The sequence below is a fragment of the Ascaphus truei genome, chromosome 17 (genome assembly GCF_040206685.1).
Source record: "Ascaphus truei isolate aAscTru1 chromosome 17, aAscTru1.hap1, whole genome shotgun sequence".
In the NCBI taxonomy this organism is placed as follows: Eukaryota; Metazoa; Chordata; class Amphibia; order Anura; family Ascaphidae; genus Ascaphus; species Ascaphus truei.
This window is the reverse complement of record NC_134499.1, coordinates 23,923,942-23,946,432: the sequence shown is the minus strand read 5'-3', so window position 1 is coordinate 23,946,432 and position 22,491 is coordinate 23,923,942. Positions and strand designations below refer to the sequence as shown.

The following is a 22,491-nucleotide window of genomic DNA, read 5'->3' as shown; positions in this document are numbered from 1 at the left end:
GCACACAGGAAAGTAAAAAATGTGTCCTGTCCGGGCGCACGGGCGTGCTCACAAATGCTGGCGGAGCGGCGGCTGGGGAGATGCTCCAAGGACATTTAAAAATGGCGGATTGTAGAAGGTGGTGAGGTGAGCGGAGGCGAGTTGTCCTGGCGGTGGTGGCGATTTGATCACTGCCAAACGGCCCATGTCACTTCCGACAATATAGACTGACCCCCTTAAGGCTTATATCTACTGAACAAAGCATCGAAAAGCGCAAGAGGAGATCATTTCAAGTTAAAAAAAAGAAGGAAAGCGGCAATCAGTGCAGGCTGCTGCTTTACGCAGCAGCGTATAGAAAGAAGAATGACCAGAAAGGTTACGGGTTGCGGGTGTCTGCTGTGTACCTGTAAGCTGTCCTGTACTCAGAAATATCTTGTGATGCTGCCCCATGCATAGATAATTGTTTGCCCATTGACACGCATTCTTTAAGAACTCTATAGCAAATGGAAATATTACTGTACGCTCATTTGCATGTCTTAGACAGGCCTGCAACCCCGCCTTTCACCTTTATCACCCAGCACTTCCACTGCAGCAAGGGATTCTGGGAAATGACATGCAAATGAGCAGACATAAGAACTCTGATAGTGCCAGCTAATCTTGCACGGTGATAGGTTTGATTTTAATACACACCAGGCATTCTGCCCACTTCGTCGTTCGACGCTCCGCTGAAAAGGGGATTCGTTCTGTTGGGCCGTGGTACATGTATACGTTTAGCCGTGAGAGTGATAATGTCAGAGTAATCACAGCGTTCATTTTTGTGTGGAGGGGAATTTACATCCAGAAGACTGCCCTTTGCTTTCAATACTGCACCAATGCAGCATTTAGAGCAGCAATACCCCCTAGTTTTAATCCCCATCCTTTTATTTTTTTTAAAGGATGAAGTATATTCCTTTGTTCCAAGTTAGTGCGCTTTCCTCCCTCTATGGGGAAACAAAATGGCTGCCAATACACCGTTGGTTGTGGCTTCCTATTTAGACATTTAAATCCCGTTTAAAAACCAGGCAGTAATACTGTACTAGTAACTTCAGCAACAAGTATCTGGCAGTGTGAAAAGGTTAAGCGAATCAGGCTGTCCTCAAACCAGGCTCAATACCACTACTTTTTATTAGCACTTCAAGCAATGCTTATTTTATTGGTAAATCTGGAAGTCCTTGCTTTCTCCACTTAAAAAGCTACTGAATGAATATTCCCCACATGTACTGTTGTCTTTAATTCTAGTGTGTAAGGTCACACACACTTCATTTAACAATTTTTTATCTGTTGTTGCCTTAAGCAAACGTCTTCCAAGGTGAGGCTGAAATATACATTAATATAGGAAGCCACGTCACACAGAACTTTACATAATTGTCTGAGAAGTAAATCAATAGCAATGTATTGTTGGCTGGAATGTGCCTCCTGTTGCTTTTTCTGTGACAGGCCTGGCAACACCTCGCCGTGCGTGTCTTTGGGAGACAAAAAAAGAGATTCCGTTTTGACAACCGCATGTTTATTTTTATTTATAAAAATTTTTTTTTAATTTTTTTTAAACGAGGTCAGATTAAACGATTCAGAATATTAAACATAAAATAAATAACACAGAAAGGCAGATGTGTAAGTGATCTGCATAAATATGTTCCTTTGTGGAGCATTAAATACAGCAGGGCCCTGGGTAGACGGCGGGTTACGTTCTAAGGGCCCGCCATATAGTGAAAATCGCCGGAAAGTGGAACCAGCGATTTTCAGCTGTGCACATGCGCAACCCGGCAATTTCCCCCTTGTTCGCATGCGCAACCCGGCAATTTCCCCCTTGTGCGCATGCGCGACCTCCGTTCTGTGCGCGCAACCTACGTTCTGCGCATGCGGCAACAGCCCGTTCTGCGCATGCGCGACCTCTGAGGAGACATGGCGGCCCCCTTCTCGGTGCCGCCATATCAGCGGATCGCGAAAAGCGGGACGCCGAGAAGCGGGGCCTTGCTGTAACACATTCACAGTATGAATAAGGGAACAATAGCATTGGCAGAAAGCTGCACTTTTTAGAGAAATACTGAAATGACAATTTTGTGAGTCATTTTAAAGGAGGTGTTTCTATATCCTGCGGTATAACACATCCCCCCTGATTGCCACTTTGGAAGTGCTACTGCATTAGATAGTCCCGGGGGCCTCAAATTGGAAAGTTTTAGCTGCAATACCAATGCAACACCAACACGGGCGTCTCCGTAAATGTTAATACATATATGACTGATAACTCTCTCTATTATATCTTGGTTGATTGGGACATCTAATGCAAATATTTAATGTCATTACTTGATATGTCACAATACCATTATGGGGACTGGTCACATATGACTATCAGTAGTCATTCATTTGTATGGTAATGATACCAATATTGTGCATGTGGAAATGATCCGGTTCACTTCTCCTTTTTCCCCATAGCATGGCACACAGTGGACGCTGTTGACGTTATCTAGCAACAGCATGTGTGGTTTATTCATGGATATTCTTTAATTAAACTCACAGACTAAAATAAAAAGGAAGAGGGGAGCTGTAATCTGTTAGACAGGACCGCAAATGTCTTTCCTCCGCTTACACATCACCCTATCTCTGCTGAGCATGACGTTAAAGCCGTCAGCTTTGGTAATTACCTAAGAGAAAATAACCATGTAAATAGGACAGAAAACATCTTATTTATTCGTGTAGCCCTGGTTCCTATCGAACGCAGACCACTACCATGTGCTATATAACCTGTAGGCTCACAGGGCCTAATCCTCTGCCACGGAGAGCCTGGGGTGCTCACAATACCTATGCCTTGGTGTAGCGCCTCCACCTGCGATAGCTTCCGCCCTAGGGGAAGTGGGTCTTCGCAGGAACGTATGTACATGAACACACGCACAGCAATACCGTAACCAAGATGTTTTACTTATGCAACCATTAACATAATCACAGGTGCCCCTCTCTAGAGGAGACACTACTACCAGCGTCCTTGGAATGCTCACTCTCCCTCCACCGGGTGATCCCACCCCGTGTCCAGCTCCCCCTTGGAGTATGTTCCCCACGCCCCCTCAAGTGTGTCAGTGGGGGTATAAGTGTGTGACTGCGCAGCCACCGTGTCCCGGAGTGAGAATGGTACCGTTGGTGCACTTGACGTTTTACCTGCCGGGTACTCCTGTATCCGGTTCTGCAACTATCTTCACAAAGGATCGGCGAGGGCGTAGATGACGTCACCCGTAGATGTCCGGGGCGATCCCACCCAGACACGCTGCGACTTAGTGGCGGGGCCTGGTCCCAGGCCTCCCGCGAATATAGAACTGTCCTGATATGACTCGTAGCACAGTAAGGGGATCCGGAACCTGACTATGGCCAGTCCCTAGCTCAGCTGCACGCTACTGGGGCTCAGGGTCTATTATCAGAGCGTTCCCTAGGTGCACCTCCCCTTCATCCAATTGGGGAAAAACGGGGTCCCGGCTACATCCGTAATATGCATGAAGTCTTCGTGTACCAACATATCTTTCACATTTGTGTTGCATCAACATTTTAATCATTTCAAGTTATAGAAACCTGCGTAAAATGTGGGTCCAACGCAGGGCTCTTTTTTGGAGGTGTAACACGCTTCCTGCACCTTTTTTCCATAGACTTCGTGGAACAATTTATAGCATTATTGTGATAATCTAAAAAAATAAAGCGTATATGTTTTATATAACAATTAGAATGTAATAATTATTATTTATAAAAATAATATATTGAAAACGATTTTGAAATGGGAATAACGGTGTATATATTATTGCGCATGTCCAAGAATAATCCCCCCGCGTCCCGTCCTTACGTCCTCCCATCCTATATAAACACGGCCCATAATCTGTGTGAAATTATATTTTTGAGCATCCCTCATGTTGAATACCTGCGTTAAATTGGACTTTTAATTGATTTTGTGGCGCTTAGAAATATTCCTTTTTAGTACATAATATTTACATTTGTACGCCAAGTGCAGTCCATTTACGTGCGCCAAAACTAACGGAAAAATTATTTTGGGCCGCAGATGGAGAAATTTGAGCTTATTATATAGGCGCACAATTGAAATTGAGTGTAATGTGCCACTTGTGACATACTGTAGGTCCTTACATAATCGATTGACAGAAACATTTTAAAGTGGCAATTCACGTGGGCAATTTTTTTTTTAAAACATAGGATTGAAGCAGGGGGTCCCCATTAATTTCAGCTCCGGGGGCTCCTGCTTCTGGAGGTACCGGTAACCGTTCGGCTCCGCTAGCAGGATTCACGTAATGGCGGAGTTCGAAAGCTCCCGCAACCTGCGGGCCAATAGGAAGCCGTGACATCATCAGGTTTGGCTTCCTATTGGCCCACGTGATCCGAGAGCTTTACCCTTGCAGGAGATATCGGCAGAACCTTCGGAGGTCTGTATCTCGGGAAGCAGGGGGTCCCTGGAGCCAAAATGTATGTGGTTCAGCTCTGGGGACCCCCTGCTTCAAAAACCTATGTTAAAAAAACAACAACAAAAAAGCAAAAAGCAAAAAAGCGCCTTTAAAGTACTTGTGGATTATTTTTTAAATTGTGAAATAAACACATAACACTGATTTTCCTTTGATAATTTTTACTTGAAAAATCATTACACTGATTATGTTAGAAGTCCGTTAGTCAGACATTACCACTCCACTTTTTAATCTTTTCCTACAAGGATGTGACAACAGCAATCCCTCTTCTTTTTTTTTTTTTTTTTACATTTCCTAATATGTCACTTTTTTTTTTTCCTTTTTGTATTTCTCACGTTTAAAGTTTTGTAAACAATATACAATAATACATTGCTATCCTGCAATGCTTTTCCTGTACGTCACATATACGAAAACACAGGAATATGGTTCAAGAAAGAGACAGGAAAAAGGTATTCAGCGTATAGGTCAGAATTGCATGTAGTATCTGCAACATGGGAACTTTTCTGCAAATATAACACCACAAACATGAGCTATTTTTATCATCTTATTTCATCTGACTTTCTATAATAATAATAAAAAATAAAAAAAATCAGCAGGTTAGTGAAGTTGAAACAAAAATGAGAGCATCTGCAAAAATATTATACGACTATCCCGACAACAAACTGAACACTAGTAAAAATGTGATAATAATAACTTTATTTCATATCGCGCTTTCTTCCCAACGGGACTCAAAGCGCGTCACATTTGCAGTATAGCACGCGGTACGCAGCACATGGGATTTTTATAGACGCAGTCCCTGCCCAGATGAGCTTACAGTCTATGGTTTTGATGCCTGAGAGATATGGAGATAAAGTGACTTGCCCAAGGTCACAAGGAGCCGACACCGGGAATTCAAACTCAGTGTCTTTACTCACTGAGCCGCTCCTCGAGTTTATTATACTGCAATGTTCAAAGTTTCTTTTTTTATTTTCCTATTTTATTTTACACTGAGACAAAAATATGTTTTGCCACAATAAAAGTACACTGCAGCTGCTCTGTAGAGCTATTTATTTAATTCAGAGATGCTAATTCGGTTTAAAATTGAGTTTTGTTATTCTTGAACATGCTGGATGAACAAGACAGACCCGGGAGGTTAGCATGACAGATATTTGAAGGTATATCAGTGATGTAATACCCTGTGTTAAAAATGGAAGGACACGGGCCCATTTTTACTAAGCCGTGCTATTGCATGGGACGCCCTCCTACACCAGAAGACCATTTCACTTGAACAGCATCGCTTCGTAAATATGGGCCACTATCTGAAAGGTAGCCCATGTAAATACGTAATGCTGACCGCTTCTTTGGAGAACACAATACTTGCCAGTGTTCAGTACACATGATCAGATCTTTGGGGACTCAGATATATGTTTAGCTATGTTCTAAAATGCATTATTTTATTTTTGTTTAAATCCTTTAACTTTAATCATGCCTAGGGATGCCAGGTGGCGCCACACACACACACACACACACACACACACACACACACACACACACACACACACACACACACACACACACACACACACACACACACACACACACACACACACACACACACACACACACACACACCTCCTGATTGGCTATATTACCCAGCATCAGCCAATCAGGATGGAGGAAGCTGAACAGCCCTGCTCTCTCCCTGCTCGGGAAAATCCCGCGCCCCCCCCCCCCAAGCCGGTCAGGTCACTATTCCAGTGAGGTAATATGGACACATACATGTCCAATATTACCTCTCATTTGTTACTGGGCTGTGTCCAAATACAGGACAGTCCGGTTCAATCCTGGACACCTGGCAACACGGGCAAATTTCCCATTTGATCCGGACCTAGAGTGGCAGTATTTGAGGATGCTTGCCAGCCGCTTGTGCGCATGTGCACACGATTGGCTGGCAAGCGCTGATCGCGTGTGCGACAACGAGATGTCAGTGGGTCCCGTTGCCTTGGCAACGGAGCGGTGCTGGAGGAAGAGGGTGGCACAGGTAAGTGTCTGCGGGCAGCATTTCTTTAAATCCGACACTGCCTGGCAACCCTAATCATGCCTCAAAATTTGGAAAATTCAATAAAGAAAGCAAAATGGAGGGGTAACAGGATTTGGGGGAGACATATAGAGTTCAATAGCTATTTATTAAAAAAAAGCATTTTGTGTTTGGGGCTACCTCCCAAAGACTTAAACCACCATAATATTGATTATTAGTAGAAATGTCTAAAGTTCATTCTTCATAAGGAGCGAATATCCAAAAAGTATTGGGGCCCCGCTCAATGCTTTGCTGCCTGGACCAGCACTTGCATGTCTCAGCAAGAAGCTACCTGCTTGTATACCTGCTCCTATTTTGGTTGGGAAAAGAATTGTTCTTTGCATAATGAAATGGGGAAAATATGCAAGAAACAAAGATTTAAAAAATGTGACATCCCAAGGGTCGGCCTAACGTACCTGCGACTTGCACCCGTGAGGGAGTTTGCAGAGCTGATCAAGCAGTGGACTCCCCTCCCATTCTAGCATTACCAAATCTCCATGACAACCGTGCCCGAAATTAAGTGATAAATACACACTATACCTACGCTCCAAATATCTGTTCTGCCTTTCTATACCAAAGGGGCCTGCATGAAAACAAAGGGAGATCCAGAAGCAGGAATAAACGGAGCACAGCAGTTCCAAAAACTGCATGTAATGTGGCACTGAACAGGTTACCTAAAAGTGGACAATTCCAAAGTGTTTGATTTGGTTACCGGTTGTTTGACATTCCTGGTGAAATTCCCCCGTGTGCTTCTTTTACTTAAACAGGAAGCAGGAGATGGATTTGCATTTGTACATGACAGCACTTCTGGAGTTCAAGAAACCGTTCTTCTAGTAATGCAACTGTGACCGCACTTGTACCAATACAGGCTTCTAGTATTTGGGAAGGAGAAAATAAAGCACCTCTTTTCTTTTCCAGGTTTTACATTGAAAGTATATCTTTCCTGAAGGAGAACACCACAGTGGAACTGTTTTTCCTGAATGCAAAGGCTTGTGTATTCAAGGTAATGCATTGCTAGGCTGAGATGCAATTTACTGACTTCACCCAAATATGCTGATCAGTCACGTGTGTAAGGACTGGTGTAATAGTAATGATTGATAGTAGCTGTTAAAGTGTATGGTCACTAACGACTGATAATGGCTATTAGGCTTTAGTAAATGGGCGACAAGTATCTTACTAAACCAATAAACTGTTGCCATGACAAGTGATCCCTATTGTGTCTATATGTGTGGCAAATATTAATATATGTCAACACTCATGGCCAGAGCAGCTATGTTGAAAATGTATGATGGCCTTGTATAGCCTAATTATTGATGGATATCAAAGTAAGTTTTCAGTGCATCTTCATTACAGGCAGAATGAATCCCAGCCTTGAATAAATTGGTGCTAGGGTCTTACACTCAATTGTCCTGTTTCAATGTCAGTGCCAGTCGTACAGTGGTAGCCAACTCCAGTCCTCAAGGGCCTCCAACAGGTCAGGTTTTCAGGATATCCCTGTTTCAGCAAAGGGGGCTCAATTAGTGGCTGAGTCATAACGATTGAGCCACCTGTGCTGAAGCAGGGATATTCTTCAAACCTGACCTGCTGCTGGCCCTTCAGGACTGGAGTTGGCCGGCCCTGCATGAGTATTATGCATTTGTTCTTTGTGCCAAGCATGATCACATAAGTTCAGATGGACAAATTACTTTCAGATCAAACAATATTCAAGTAAATAGACAATAACTAAGTTCTGAAAGCTCTCATTACACTCTTTTTTAATATGTAAGCTTGAAGAAACGGCTCTGCCCTCAGTTACTTCGTCCATAGTGCAGGCCACGAGTTACGTAGCTCGTGCCGAAACAAACACTAGGATGGCAATGTAGTAGAGCATAGTGTGCGCTCGCGCGTGCACATGCGCTACAGGGAGAGCGGCGCTTCGCAATACTAACAGGTTTGTTTTGCAAGCGCGACGCCGGGGAGGAGCGCAGAAGCCAGCGCGTCCTACTATGGAAAAACCTTTATATGCTCCATGGACGTACAATGTAACCAAGGGCAGGGTCCGTTAAAGATGCATTGAGGTATTTGTCAGTCAAGTGTCTTCTTTCCCCTTATCCCGTCCTTATCAGAGAACCAATAAAGATAAGGGGAGGGGTGGAGTTGAGACTGGTTATACACTGGTTGTGAGTGGAGTACGTCACGGATCGGTACTGGGATCCCTGCATTTTAACTTGTTTATTAATGACCTTGAGGTTGGTATAGAGAGAAAAGTCTCCATCTTTGCTGATGACACTAAATTTTGTAAGGTACAGTAGTAGAATCAGAGCAGGATTTTATTTATCTCTAGAATGACTTTGCTTGACTGGAAACTTAGGCAGGTAAGTGGCATATGAGGTTTAATACAGATAAATGCAAGGTTTTGCAATTGGGAAATGCAATAAACAGGCGACTTACAAATTAAATGGGGATAAATTGGGGGAATCCTTGATGGAGGAGGATTTAGGAGTGCTTGTAGACAGCAGGCTTAGCAATAGTGCCCAAAATCATACAGTAGCTGCAAAGGCAAACAAGATCTTATCTTGCATTAAACTGGGAATGTATGGAAGGGAAGTAAACATAATTATGCCCCTCTATAATGCATTAGTAAGACCACACCTTCAATATAGAGTACAATTTTGGGCACCACTTTATAAAAAGACATAGAAACTAGAAAAAGTTCAGAGAATAGCCACCAAATGAACAAAGGGGATGGATAATCTGAATTATTAGGAGAAGGAAAGGCTAGCTAAATTAGATTTGTTTAAAATAGAAAAGACGCGTCTAAGAGGGGATATGATAACTATATACAAATATATTTGGGGACAGTACAGAGAGCTTTCAAAAGAATTATTCAAGGGCAGTACAAACGGCACAAAGTCATCCCTTAAGGTTGGAGGAAAGGAGATTTCACCAGCATTAAGGGAAAGGGTTCTTTACAGTAAGGGCAGTTACAATTTTTGGAATGAATTACCCATGGAGACTGTGATGGCAGATACAATAAATATCTTCAAAAAAAGGTTGGACATCTTTTTAGAAAGGGAAGGTATACAGGGATAAACCAAATAAGTAAACATGGGAAGGATGTTGATCCAGGGAGTAATCTGATTGCCAATATCTGGAGTCAGGAAGGAATTTATTTTTCCCTTATGAGATATCACTGGGGTTTTTTGTTTACCTTTCTCTGGATCAATATACTGTAAGTTCAAATGTAGGATAAAGTATCTGTCATCTAAATTTCGCATAGGTTGAACGTGATGGGCGTATGTCTTTTTTAATCCTCATCTACTATGTAACTATGTGTCAGTTACCCAGATGAGACGGCTTAAACATGTCACTGGAATTTGTTCACGTTGGTCCTAAGAGGGACTGCCCCTTTTAAGAAAATGGGATATTCAAGAGCCACAGCATGATCCCTCCAATGAGTGTCAGGCGCTCTTAACAGCAAATGATAGAGATGTTCTCAGTAATGCCAACAGGAGGATGTCTGCAGCGCTGTGCAACTCATTGTTGTTTATTTAGCACTGAAAATGGATCCCCTAAGTGAAAGTGTAATGTGCTAGGGTCCCGTTGTTATAAAAGGACTTCACCAAATAAATAAAAAGTGTGTTCAGATTCATCAAAAAACCTTGGTTGTAAACTACCATTTCCTACACCGTGCACATATTGATCACATTTACAGGTGCTAGGGATGTAATGAGCCAGTGAAACTGACGTTCTACAACACAATGGGGTTTCTGAGCCAACAGGGGCAACATATTTAGCTTTAGAAACAGCTTTAAATATGTTTCATACAGTCCCAGCAATTAAGGGTTATTGATTGATTGAACCCTGTTAATTCCTTTCTGTTCTGGGCATTGCGGTCCCGTTTAGTTGCAAAGGGGTCCGCACAGTATCACAATAACCTTGGGTATATATCTTTGCTTTTTTGCGCTACAATGTGAAGGCGAAACTGGAGCAAACACAAAGTGTCCCCATAGGGAGCCATGGGATTACTGCTTTGGGAAATTGATGTCATAATTTTCCCCTCTGATTTTGGAGCTAGTGGACTTTTAAGTTATTATACCCCCTCCTTATGTGAATCATGAGCATGATACGGGTTGCGGCTACATGCAGTGTAACTCATATATCCATTAACTTTCATCCATACAACACAAACTCATTGTCACAAGTAGTCTTTTTCACAGTGGTGGCCAACTTCTGTCCTCAAGGGCCACCAACAGGTCAGGTTTTCAAGATATCCCTGCTTCAGCACAGGTGGCTCAGTCAAAGACTGGAGGAATATCCTGAAAACCTGACCTGTTAGTGGCCCGTGATTACTGGAGTTTAAATCTGTTATCAGTTATTAGGACTGGCTGCAGACAGACGGTGGGAAAATAGTGAGCGATAGCTCCACTTCCTTCCTTTTAAAATTCCAGTTGTATTCTTTATTGGTCTTCTAAATAAGATAAGTACATTTTTATAACCGGAACGAAATCAACTCGACGTAGGCCCAATAAAACCCCCCCCCGGGTTTATTTTATCAGTATATGCCTTTCATACAGTAGGAACCTAAAAAACCATTCACAGTAAAAGGTTTCATAAACAAAGGGACATGAGTACAATGAATGCCAGTGCAAGGACTGAGCTACACAGAGGCAGGAAATAGGATTGTTTAGCTATTGCCATGTGTTTGGATTTTATCCCCAGGTTAAAACTAAGCAACGTGTATTATTGGTTCTTATTATTAAGGTGGCTGTTTGCACGTGATGCCAATTGTGACCCTTCTAAAATCAGAGGAAATGCTGTACTGTATAACCAAATACCTAGTTAATGCTATAGGGTTAATATTGTCTGCTGATCAAGAGTTTGGGCCCTTTCTGCAGCGCCAGTAAGGGGGATAACCAGCTGTGGGGTTGTCTAAGGGGAAAAAAGCAGAATTAAACATATACACATATAAACATATTGAAATTGCAGGGTTACAATTAATTGCAGATAAACACAGTGAGTCTTGGGACTGGAGGAAGGTCCTCTTAGGCTAAGGCCCCGCTCCCTCAGTCAGCGCGCCCGCACTGCAGACAGGCGGGGCGCTGGACAGACACAGCCCGCGATATGCGGTCTGTAGGGAGCCGGGGGGCGGGAGTGGGAGGGAGTGGGGCGGGAGTGGGAGGGGGGAGGGAGGGGGGCGGGCTCTGATCGTGGTGCCGCCCACCCCCCCACACACATACATATACACACACATACATACACACTCACACACTTTAATAACACGCAGCTCCTTCCCTGCTCCCCACCCAAGGCGCCTCCCACCTAGCTCCGTCCCTCCCCCCCCATTGGCTGACTCGCGTACCACGTGACGCGTCAACGACGAAATTCACAAGATTCTTGCAGTATCGGCCGGCTGACGTGTCACAGTACTTAGTCAGCCCTGTCGGAAGGAGGCAGCGGGGGCAGGGACCACTCGGGCAAGGGTCTGGTGGTTCGCGGCCGCGCGCCCCGCCGGCCGTAGCGGGTTCGCAGCCTTAAGTTTGCAAAGCCAGCCACATAAACAGAACGAAGTTACAGGGTACGTGGGGAATGGCTCTTTACATTAAGGCTGAGTCCAAGGTCAGCGCTTGTCAGTGAGCCCCTGCAGCCGCAATGAGCGGCCTTAGCAGGGGCTCGCGGAGGCGTAGATCTTACGGGAGCGCAATATGGGCGAACCAGCTCCGTGACGTCACTGGCCTGCCCCCCGACACACCCCCGGACGGCGCGCGAACTAAGGCCAGGGAAAGCACCCGCTTCCCCTCAACCTCAGCGCACGGCTGCTATTCTGAGGCCAGAGTCACGTGTAGTATGAATAACCCAGATAGCTTCAACTCGTTCCTGTTACAAACACAACAAGTACTATGTCTTTTCTTCACTTTATTGGGGAAAGCATAGATTCACAAAGGCACTTGTGGATGATGGTGTTGTGGGAGAATGTCTCTATGGTGAGTGTGCTTGATAGTGGGGAAAGGTGAAAAGGATGAGGCCTTGCCAGTAGAGAGAATAACAGAAGGTACTCACTCAGCCAATGTAGAAGGTAAGAGGAAGTGAGAGGGAATCTGGGTAGCAGGAATAGTCTGGGGACAGACCATCTGTGAGCAAGGCAGAGAGGGAGAGCAGACTAGCCCATTCTGAAAGAAAGGCTGAGGTCATGGGCGTCCGCAGAAATGTTTTCAGGGGGGGGCATAATGTTAACTAGACAGAGAGAGAGAGTGGTTGTGGGGGGGGGGGGGGGGTGACGGGGTGGGTGACTGACACTTTGACTGACTGACTCGTGTGTGATTGACACTTGGGTGACTGACTGACACTTGGGTGGGTGACTGACTGACTGTGGGTTGGTGTCTGTATTCATTCACAGACAGACAGACACAAACACACACCCTCCCGCTCAGACTCTCCCTCTCTCAGACTCTCCCTCTCTCAGACTCTCCCTCTCTCAGACTCTCCCTCTCAGACTCTCCCTCTCAGACTCTCCCTCTCCCTCTCAGACTCTCCCTCTCTCTCAGACTCTCACTCTCTCTCAGACTCTCACTCTCTCTCAGACTCTCACTCTCTCAGACTCTCACTCTCTCAGACTCTCACTCTCTCAGACTCTCACTCTCTCAGACTCTCACTCTCCCTCTCTCAGACTCTCTCAGTCTCTCAGACTCTCTCAGTCTCTCAGACTCTCTCAGTCTCTCAGACTCTCTCAGTCTCTCAGACTCTCTCAGTCTCTCAGTCTCTCAGACTCTCACTCTCTCAGACTCTCACTCTCTCAGACTCTCACAGTCTCTCCCCCTCAGGCTCTCTCCCCCTCTCTTACTCTCTCCCCCTCTCTTACTCTCTCCCCCTCTCTTACTCTCTCCCACTCAGACTCTCCCCCTCTCTTACTCTCTCCCCCTCTCTTACTCTCTCCCCCTCAGACTCTCTCAGACTCCCCCCCCTTCAGAATACCTCTCTCAGACTCTCTCTCACTCTCAGACTCTCTATCACTCAGACACTCTCTCACTCTCAGACACACACACACACACACACACACACACACACACACACACACACACACACACACACACACACACACACACACACACACACACACACACACACACACCTTGTCTGGTGCCACTCTAATGCAGATAGTCCCAAGGTGTAGCCCCATCTCTTTCTTACCCCCTCTCTTCTTCATTCACTCTGTCCCCTCACCCCTCTCTTCCTCTATTACACCCCCTGTCTCCTCACTCTCCCCCTCCATCAATTAACCCCCTCTGACTCAAACCCACTCCCTGAATCCGTCCTCCTCACATTCATTCCCTCCCCCCCTGATCTCACACACACACACACACACACACACAGACACACACACACTCAGACACAAACTCAGACACTCGCAACAAGGGGGAATCGGAGCAGGGGGGGGGGGAAACGGAACGGGGGGGCCGGAGCACGGGGGAATCAGAATGGGGGGGGGGGAACCGGAGCAGGGGGGAATCGGAACGGGAAGGGGGGACCCAGAGCAGGGGGGGAATCGGAACGGGAAGGGGGGACCGGAGCAGGGGGGGGGGGAATCAGAACGGGGGGACCAGAGCAAGGGGAAGATTTTGGAATGGGGGGGATCGGAGCAGGGGGGGGGGGGCTCTGCTCTGCCCCCAGGTTTCGCCGCACAGGCTGCGCCCCCCCCTAAATAATTTGGTGCCCCCCAGTTTTGCGCACCGCTGAGATAGAGCTTGCGAGGGCCAAAAAAAAAAAAAATCCTGGCAGCGTGCCAACACGCGCCAGCCAATCAGGAGACAAGGGAGGTTTTTTTTTTTTGCAGAAGAGCGCGCTAAATCCTGTCACGCCAGTGCCCTCTGTTCCCCGCTGTTGGCGGCCCAGGATCCAGGGGGGGGCAAGCGCCCCCCCCTTGCCCCCCCCTGCGGGACGCCCATGGCTGAGGTTGCTATAGCAACTCACTGACTATGGCTATGTAAACAACATGTGTATCAAAATGTTGCCTTTTCACATGCAGCAAGCTGCTGGGACAGGGAAAATAACAGGCAGCTAACTAGGGAGAAATGAATCCCATAAACAGCAAAGGGAGACAGAGGAATGTGGAATCTAGTTCCAGGACAGCTGCAGTCTCTATGGACTCAGCCTGTGTTCAATCCAGTGTAGCCCAGTTTGGGAAATGCTGAAATAGAGCACACCATCTTTTGATGACATGTCTGCTATGAGGTCTTTGAGCAGCAGAAACAGGGGCATAGCCCCCGCACATTACGGGGCCCTGAGATACAGCAGGAAGCACAGAGGGAAATCCCTGCCTGTGCAGGTGGGCGGGCCTGGGTCAGGGGGCGGGGCCCTGAGGTGCAGTAGGCAGGACAGAGGGGAAATTCCTTCCTCTGCAGAGCTTCTATAGGTGGGTGGGGCTTAGGTCAGGGGGCGGGGCTTCAAGTAGTGCAGCGTGGAGCTGGAGCTGCAGCCTGAGAGACAGGCTGGGAAAGGTGAGGGGGAGGGAAAGGTGAGGGGGAGGGGAAAGGTGAGAGGGAGGGGAAAGGTGAGAGGGAGGGGGAGGGGAAAGGTGAGAGGGAGGGGGAGGGGAAAGGTGAGAGGGAGGGGGAGGGGAAAGGTGAGAGGGAGGGGGAGGGGAAAGGTGAGAGGGAGGGGAGAGGGAGGGGAGAGGGAGGGGGAGGGGAAAGGGGAGAGGGAGGGGAGGGGGAGGGGGGAGGGGAGGGGGAGGGGGGAGGGGAGGGGGAGGGAGGAGGGGAGGGGGGAGGGGGGAGGGGAGAGGGAGGGGGAGGGGAAAGGTGAGAGGGAGGGGGAGGGGAAAGGTGAGAGGGAGGGGGAGGGGAAAGGTGAGAGGGAGGGGAAAGGGGGAGGGGAAAGGTGAGAGGGAGGGGAAAGGTGAGAGTGAGGGGAAAGGTGGGAGGGGTGAGGGGGAGGGGAAAGGTGAGAGGGAGGGGAAAGGTAGGGGAAAGGTGAGGAGAGGTAGGTGAAAGGGAGGGGGAGGGAAAGGGAGAGAGGGAAGGGGAGGGAAAAGGAGAGAGGGAGGGGGTGGGAAAAGGAGAGAGGGAGGGGGTGGGAAAAGGAGAGAGGGAGGGGATGGGAAAAGGAGAGAGGGAGGGGGTGGGAAAAGGAGAGGGAGGGGGAGGGGAAAGGTGAGAGGGAGGGGGAGGGGAAAGGTGAGAGGGAGGGGGAGGGGAAAGGTGAGAGGGAGGGGGAGGGAAAAGGAGAGAGGGAGGGGGAGGGAAAAGGAGAGAGGGAGGGGGAGGGAAAAGGAGAGAGGGAGGGGGAGGGGAAAGGAGAGAGGGAGGGGGAGGGGAAAGGTGAGAGGGAGGGGGAGGGGAAAGGTGAGAGAGAGGGGGAGGGGAAAGGTGAGAGGGAGGGGGAGGGGAAAGGTGAGAGGGAGGGGGAGGGGAAAGGTGAGAGGGAGGGGGAGGTGAAAGGTGAGAGGGAGGGGGAGGGGAAAGGTGAGAGGGAGGGGGAGGGGAAAGGTGAGAGGGAGGGGGAGGGGAAAGGTGAGAGGGAGGGGGAGGGGAAAGGTGAGAGGGAGGGGGAGGGGAAAGGTGAGGGGGAGGGGAAAGGTGAGAGGGAGGGGGAGGGGGAGGGGAAAGGGGAGGGGAAGGGAAATGGTGAGGGGAGGGGAAGGGAAAAGATGAGGGGGAGGGGAAAGGTGAGGGGGAGGGGGAAAGGTGAGGGGGAGGGGGAAAGGTGAGAGGGAGGGGAAAAGGTTAAATCACAGGGGTAAAAAATAGAAATTAAAAGGAAAAGATACAGGAAGGAAGAGACAAAGAGAAAGTGAAGTACCTGATAGCAATACATAGGAGGGAAAAGAAAGTCATGGGGGGAGAAAGGAGAGCGTGCAAAGAGAGAGAGCGCATAGAGAGAGAAAGGAGAGCACGCAAAGAGAGAGACACATAAGGGGGAGAAAAGAGACACAAGGGGGCCCTGAATGTTTTGTTTTTTTGCCCGGGGGCCGCACATGTCTAGCTACGCCCCCGAGCAGAAAGTTCATGCTCAATCAAAACTGCTGTCATGTATCCCATTTTTATATTTCTTCTAGCAAGTACCCCTAAATATAACGGAGGCTGCCAGGGTTTTCCTGATTCTGACATTCATGGTTAAGTAGAAGGTCAGCAGCCGTGTAGATTTGAACCCTTGACTACCAGATGTGGCTCAAATGCCTTTAAGACCCCGCTGGTATCCAAACGGTTAAAGACCCTGCATAAGCCCTGTGTCCGAAAATAGAAGTAATAGCTACTTCGTAACAATTTTATGTTACTTCCCCATATAGGATGATTAGTATTTTGTTTTTAAACTGTTGCTTTATACAATCATTTGCCAACGGTGCCCATTTATTTACATATATAGGATTATTGCTGAAAAGTAATGTTCCCGATACAAGTCCATGAGCCCCTTTGTGTAGCCAAGATGTGCTGTACACTGGTAATCTGCCCCCCTTGCCCTGCACTTTTTATTTCCTGTGTTTTTTTTCTTCCTCTCCTTTCCTCTCTTTCCTTCCCCATCCCTGTCTTTGTCCCTGTTCCCGTATATATACGTTGTCCCTCTGTTGCTGTTTGACGTTATATGCATCGTTAATGTTTAATTAAATTTGACTTTTTGGCTGATCCTTTATTAGTTCTTATTTCTTGGTGTGCTGGGAACATTTATGGTCTATTTGATTATTTGAGAGGAACGAGGGTCCTCTCTGTTCCCGTCTGCACCCGTTATTGCTACACAGACTTTCTTAGTGTGTGCTGTCTGTACTTACTTTGTACACTGGTAATCGGCTTTGCATATAGTATCTGCGAAACGTGTGAGACAAAAGCAACTTTTGGAGGTCAGGTATCAAAGTAAAGGTACCAATAAAAATGGCAACATGATGCAACCAATGAAGTCAATTTACAGAAGATAGAAAGGAATAATATTTTCCCCAAGTTGGTTTCATCGCTTTTCTGCCGAGAGACCTACAGTAGTATAAAAAGCGACGCAAGGCATAGAAATAAGACTCAACTCAGGCACGGCACAAGCAGCCTCTCGGTCAGTGTTTGCATTGGGGCTATTAGGCGTGATGGACGTCAAATCTGTGAGTAATAGTACTTACCTTTCGAAGAACATGAACTCCTCGTGAGAACCTAGTACAGTACGTGTCTCATTGTAAACTCAGGTGGAAATAAGCTGCATTTCCATTTGTAACCACCCTATGCTTCCAGACATCTCCAAAACATAGATCCCGGCCAACATGTAAACAGTTCCTTTCCCTTCCTGGTACATGGACAGCACAGCCTTCAAACTTCATAACATTTACACATGGGGGCTGGGGGGGCTCGAGCTAGAGGTGCGGGGGAGTGGCTGAAGCTAGAGGTTTGGGGGGAGGGGGGACTCCAGCTAGAGGTTTGGGGGGAGGGGGGACTCCAGCTAGAGGTTCAGGGGAGGGGGGGGGGGGGTTGGCTAGAGGTGCAGGGATGGGGGGGTTGGAGCCCCATCTGTGTTTATACATTATTACGCTCTGATAATGCATGTAAGTTACTGATTTTGTATGGGCTGTAGAAGTGGCTCCGTGACTGTGTCAACGACGCCACTGACTGTACCCTGCATCAAATCCTGGTGTCATCTCCTCGTGACCTTGAACAAGTCACCTTTTCTCCCTGTGCCTCAGGCACCAAAATTATATTTTAAGCTGTACCGGGCATGGGGCATCCTATGTACAGCTCTACCTACACTGTCAGCACTGTATAAGAAAACAATAGTATTAAATGTGTTCTGTACAATGTTTTGATCTGTGCTGGATTGTAATGCACTGCAGTATCCTCTCTACACTCCCATCAGACACAGGGGGTTATGGCCGAATACACAGGGCCATGTTAAATTGAACACGGCTTTGCAATACTGTTCGTACTGTACCTTTCTAATTTGAAGTCACTGTTACACTTAAAAAAAGGGCAGTCTGAATTATTTATGATTTAACATACATTACTATTGAGTGCAATGGGCTGCTCACATCTTCAGCACAGTTGTGGCATTAAGAAGAAGCCTATAGGCATTTAACTCGTAAGTTAGTCATTTACTCCCTGAGCATGTCCAGCTCTTTTTTTTTTTTTTTTTTAAAGAATCACGGTTTTCCCAAACTCCAGTTTGAGAGATTACCATGGTAACATTTACACAGGGCTCTGGGGAGAGCTCCATTTTAACCTCCCGCACACTTAATAATTTAAACACATATCTCCTGAACGGAGCATCAGCATCTTAAAAGAAAATCAGCGTTAGAAAGGGCAAGAGATCCATTAAAATAAGTTAAGTGGCAATCAGCTACTTCATTGAATAGGGGGGTCCAGGCTATTGTTTTGGTCTTGTTCCTCCCCTGTGATATAGTTTCCTTTCATCGTGCAACATTATTCATGATGACCACAGAGCACAAAAAGCGGAGTAGGCAGTACAAAGACCTGGAGCGCCTGGATTTCAAACAGGTCGCAAAGTAGACTCACACACCCTATAATAATTCCTTATTGTTACGTGGGCGCGGCACTCTTCACCTGAACTCCTGCTGTTAACACTGAGTAATGAAGGAGAGAAGCTGACACAGGAGATTAATATATTGTTAACTCTTTCAGGCGCTTCAGTAGAGAATTCTTTTTTGGGCAAGAAAAAATTATGCAAAAACTGAAACAGTTAAAAAAAACAAAACACAAAAAAACCCCAATACTTGTAATAATGTTTGTAATTGTAGGGGTCCATGTGAAAATGGACACTAAGCCAAGGTGACACTGGGGTGCTCATTTACGTGTAATTTCCCAGAGTCCCTAGCGGCAGTGTATGCTAACAGTGGTGCTCAACTTCAGTCCTCAAGACCTCCCCAACAGGTCATGTTTTCAGGATATCCCTGCTTCAGCACAGGTGGCTCAGTCTTTGACTGAGCCACTGATTGAGCCACCTGTGCTGAAGCTGGGATATTCTAAAAACCTGACCTGTTGGGGGGGTTCTTGAGGACTGAAGTTGAGCACCCCTGTGCTAAGAGATAATGGTGAATTGCAGGGTTGCAGTCCTGTCCGAGACGTGACTGTGCCCACACGTGGTATTGTTATGTACTGTACTTATATTGCATATTTTTGCCACTGCAAGACTGTGATAAATAAACCCGGACGTGTCTGCGTACATAGAAAAGTGCAGTCCCAATCACTTTGATTTAAATATTGCATATTTCTTTACATACTTTTGTTATGCTGCTTTCAAATGTAATTGTAAAATCCCATAGACGCTTTCTATAAATATCAGCATTAAAGCAGCAATCACCCCAGTAGCCTACATGAATTGAACAGATATGTTGTTAGTATCTTAACTCCTGAGCATATCCTGCTCTTTGTGTTCGTGTCGCAAAGCATGATTTTCTTCATCTCTTGTGTCTGAGGTCCGATGGTAACCTTTTTGATTGCACTGGGTTCTGGAGAGAGTTCCATTTTAACCTCCATATTTCAAACAGTTTAATATTCTGAACAGAGCATCAAATCTGTCAAATTAAAACCACACTGGGAAGGGCAAACGGAGATCGCTAAAAGTAATTTAAAAAAAAAAAAAAATGATTTTTTGAGAACTGCTTTAAAGCTCTGTTCTGGTGAGTGCAGAATAATTTCCTGAGTGAGGAATCCTATCCCAAATACCACGATCTTCTGCCCATTGCTTATTGATTCACCGTTACTGCCCCACACACTGCTCCTGAACTAGTCTCATTTAGGCTTGGGAACCAGCCTCCGACAGGGCCCCGGGGCACTTGATAATATTATAGTGATGGTTTAATAGGCTAATAAGTGGTGTCTATTGCGCATGAGAATCATCATTAGTTGTTTTGTGACCTGTTTCTCACGCAATTGTCCAATGGCAACAGCTTTCGTTGAAGGAACAATACCACGCATCCCACTTTATTTTATATAGGTGGACAGCAGAATGCTGTTAATTTCAGCTATGGGGACAGTTGCCAAAATGCTTACCGGGAAAGGTGTCGCCGGTTACTTCCTGGTGACCCCCACCATTCCGCGGGTCTGCAGGAAGCCGCGACAGATGATGTTGTGACTAGCGTAACTCAGGCGATATATAACGCCATTATGTTTCCCCTGCACCTTTCCCAGGAAAGATCTCGGAAAGCAGGGACTCCCCGGAGCTGAAATTAACGGGGTTCAGTTCTGGGAGACCTCCTGCTTCCCACGTATTGGGGGGAAAAAAATGAGCAACTGCGCCTTCAACCTTGTTCTCATAACGCAGGGGGTGGCCAACTCCAGTCCTCACGGGCGACCAACAAGTGGGCTTTTAAGGATATCCCTTTGATTGAGCCATCTGTGCTGAAGCAGGGATATCCTTCATTCCTAACCTGTTGGTGGCCCTTGAGGACTGGCGTTGGCCACTCTAATCATAGTGTAAAAAAAAATACGATGCAGCCAGGGAGCCATTACACTGTAACCCCTTCGCTGCCAGAAAGGCACGGCAACATAACTCGGCAAATTAACACATTAACCCCTTTTGAACCCACAAAGGCAATGCCTTGCTTTCCCGTCTGGCAACTGAGGGGTTAAGCAAACCAAGTCATTCTGCATTTCATCCATGAGCGGATGTCGCTAAAGAAAATATTTTAGTGATGCATGAGAACACTGGAATACAGTAACAGGGCTCAGCGTTAAACAGGGGTCTCTTTGCATCCGCGCGCACTTTTGTCTGTCTGTGTGTGTGTATACTGCTCAACGCCTGCTCTGCGCAGGGAAATATTATCTCTGGGAATCAGGCAAGACCATCTAAACAGGGGGGGAGAACCGCAACCGTCCCTTCATTAAAAGTTGCGTGCACGCGAGTAGCGTGTTTATTTATTTTAGTCACGCCGTGCTGCCTTCCCCTGCAGTCGCAGTGACTGCGGGGTTTGAAAGCAAAAAACAGGCTTTTTATCTGAAATCAAAGCATCCGAGGACTGGCCACCCCCACCCCCACCCCCACCCCCACCCCCCCGGGAGGTGAAATAGTGCCGGCTGGTTTTGACGTTGAACCTGCAGGTACTGAGCGGTGACAGGCTCCTGCATTTAACACTTCGCTGGCAGACTTCAAGCTCACACGTTTCCTCTTGTTATGTTAACAGGGGCAGATTGAAGTAGACAGCGGAACGGTCTTCAGATTGGCTGCGCTCATTTTGCAGGTAAGAATTTGCGTCCGACGTGTCCGCAGTGAAGTGTCTCCCATCCTCCAGTGTTAGGGATTCAGATCTCTCTGAGCTCTGCACACCTGTGCAGTGTTAGGGATTCAGATCTCTCTGAGCTCTGCACACCTGTGCAGTGTTAGGGATTCAGATCTCTCTGAGCTCTGCACACCTGTGCAGTGTTAGGGATTCAGATCTCTCTGAGCCCTGCACACCTGTGCAGTGTTAGGGATTCAGATCTCTCTGAGCCCTGCACACCTGTGCAGTGTTAGGGATTCAGATCTCTCTGAGCTCTGCACACCTGTGCAGTGTTAGGGATTCAGATCTCTCTGAGCTCTGCACACCTGTGCAGTGTTAGGGATTCAGATCTCTCTGAGCTCTGCACACCTGTGCAGTGTTAGGGATTCAGATCTCTCTGAGCTCGGCACACCTGTGCAGTGTTAGGGATTCAGATCTCTCTGGGCTCTGCACACCTGTGCAGTGTTAGGGATTCAGATCTCTCTGAGCTCTGCACACCTGGGCTGTGGAAGAGATTCTGGGCTCTGTACACCTGTGCAGTGCGTGTTACTTATTGCATTCCGAAGAAATGCCAACATTTGCTGTTTTGTTTTGCAATTGAACAGAATATATGGGTATTAACCACTTCTGTGCCACAGGGTCTGGCAAGATGCTGCCACTCACTGCATGCCTCTTACACTGAAGCTTTGACGTCTGCAGTTGGTTGCGATGTTTAGTGTAGTTGCATTGAAGTCATGTTACAGTATGTTTGTATTTAGATTTTGAGCAGGGGTGCTTTAAAAACCGTGTATCATTGCTGTCCTATCTGGCAGCGA

General features: G+C 46.8%; 1 protein-coding gene across 2 annotated transcripts in view; it reads left to right on the top strand.

Moving 5' to 3' along the window:
- The window catches only part of FRMD4B (FERM domain containing 4B), a 179,859-nt gene that overhangs the window by 85,805 nt on the left and 71,563 nt on the right, over positions 1-22,491 (top strand). For both annotated transcript variants that reach the window (XM_075574295.1, XM_075574294.1), the window contains exons 5-6: positions 7,438-7,522; positions 21,602-21,658. In XM_075574295.1, the coding sequence (XP_075430410.1) occupies positions 7,438-7,522; positions 21,602-21,658 (142 nt within the window). The remainder of the gene's footprint in view (positions 1-7,437; positions 7,523-21,601; positions 21,659-22,491) is intronic.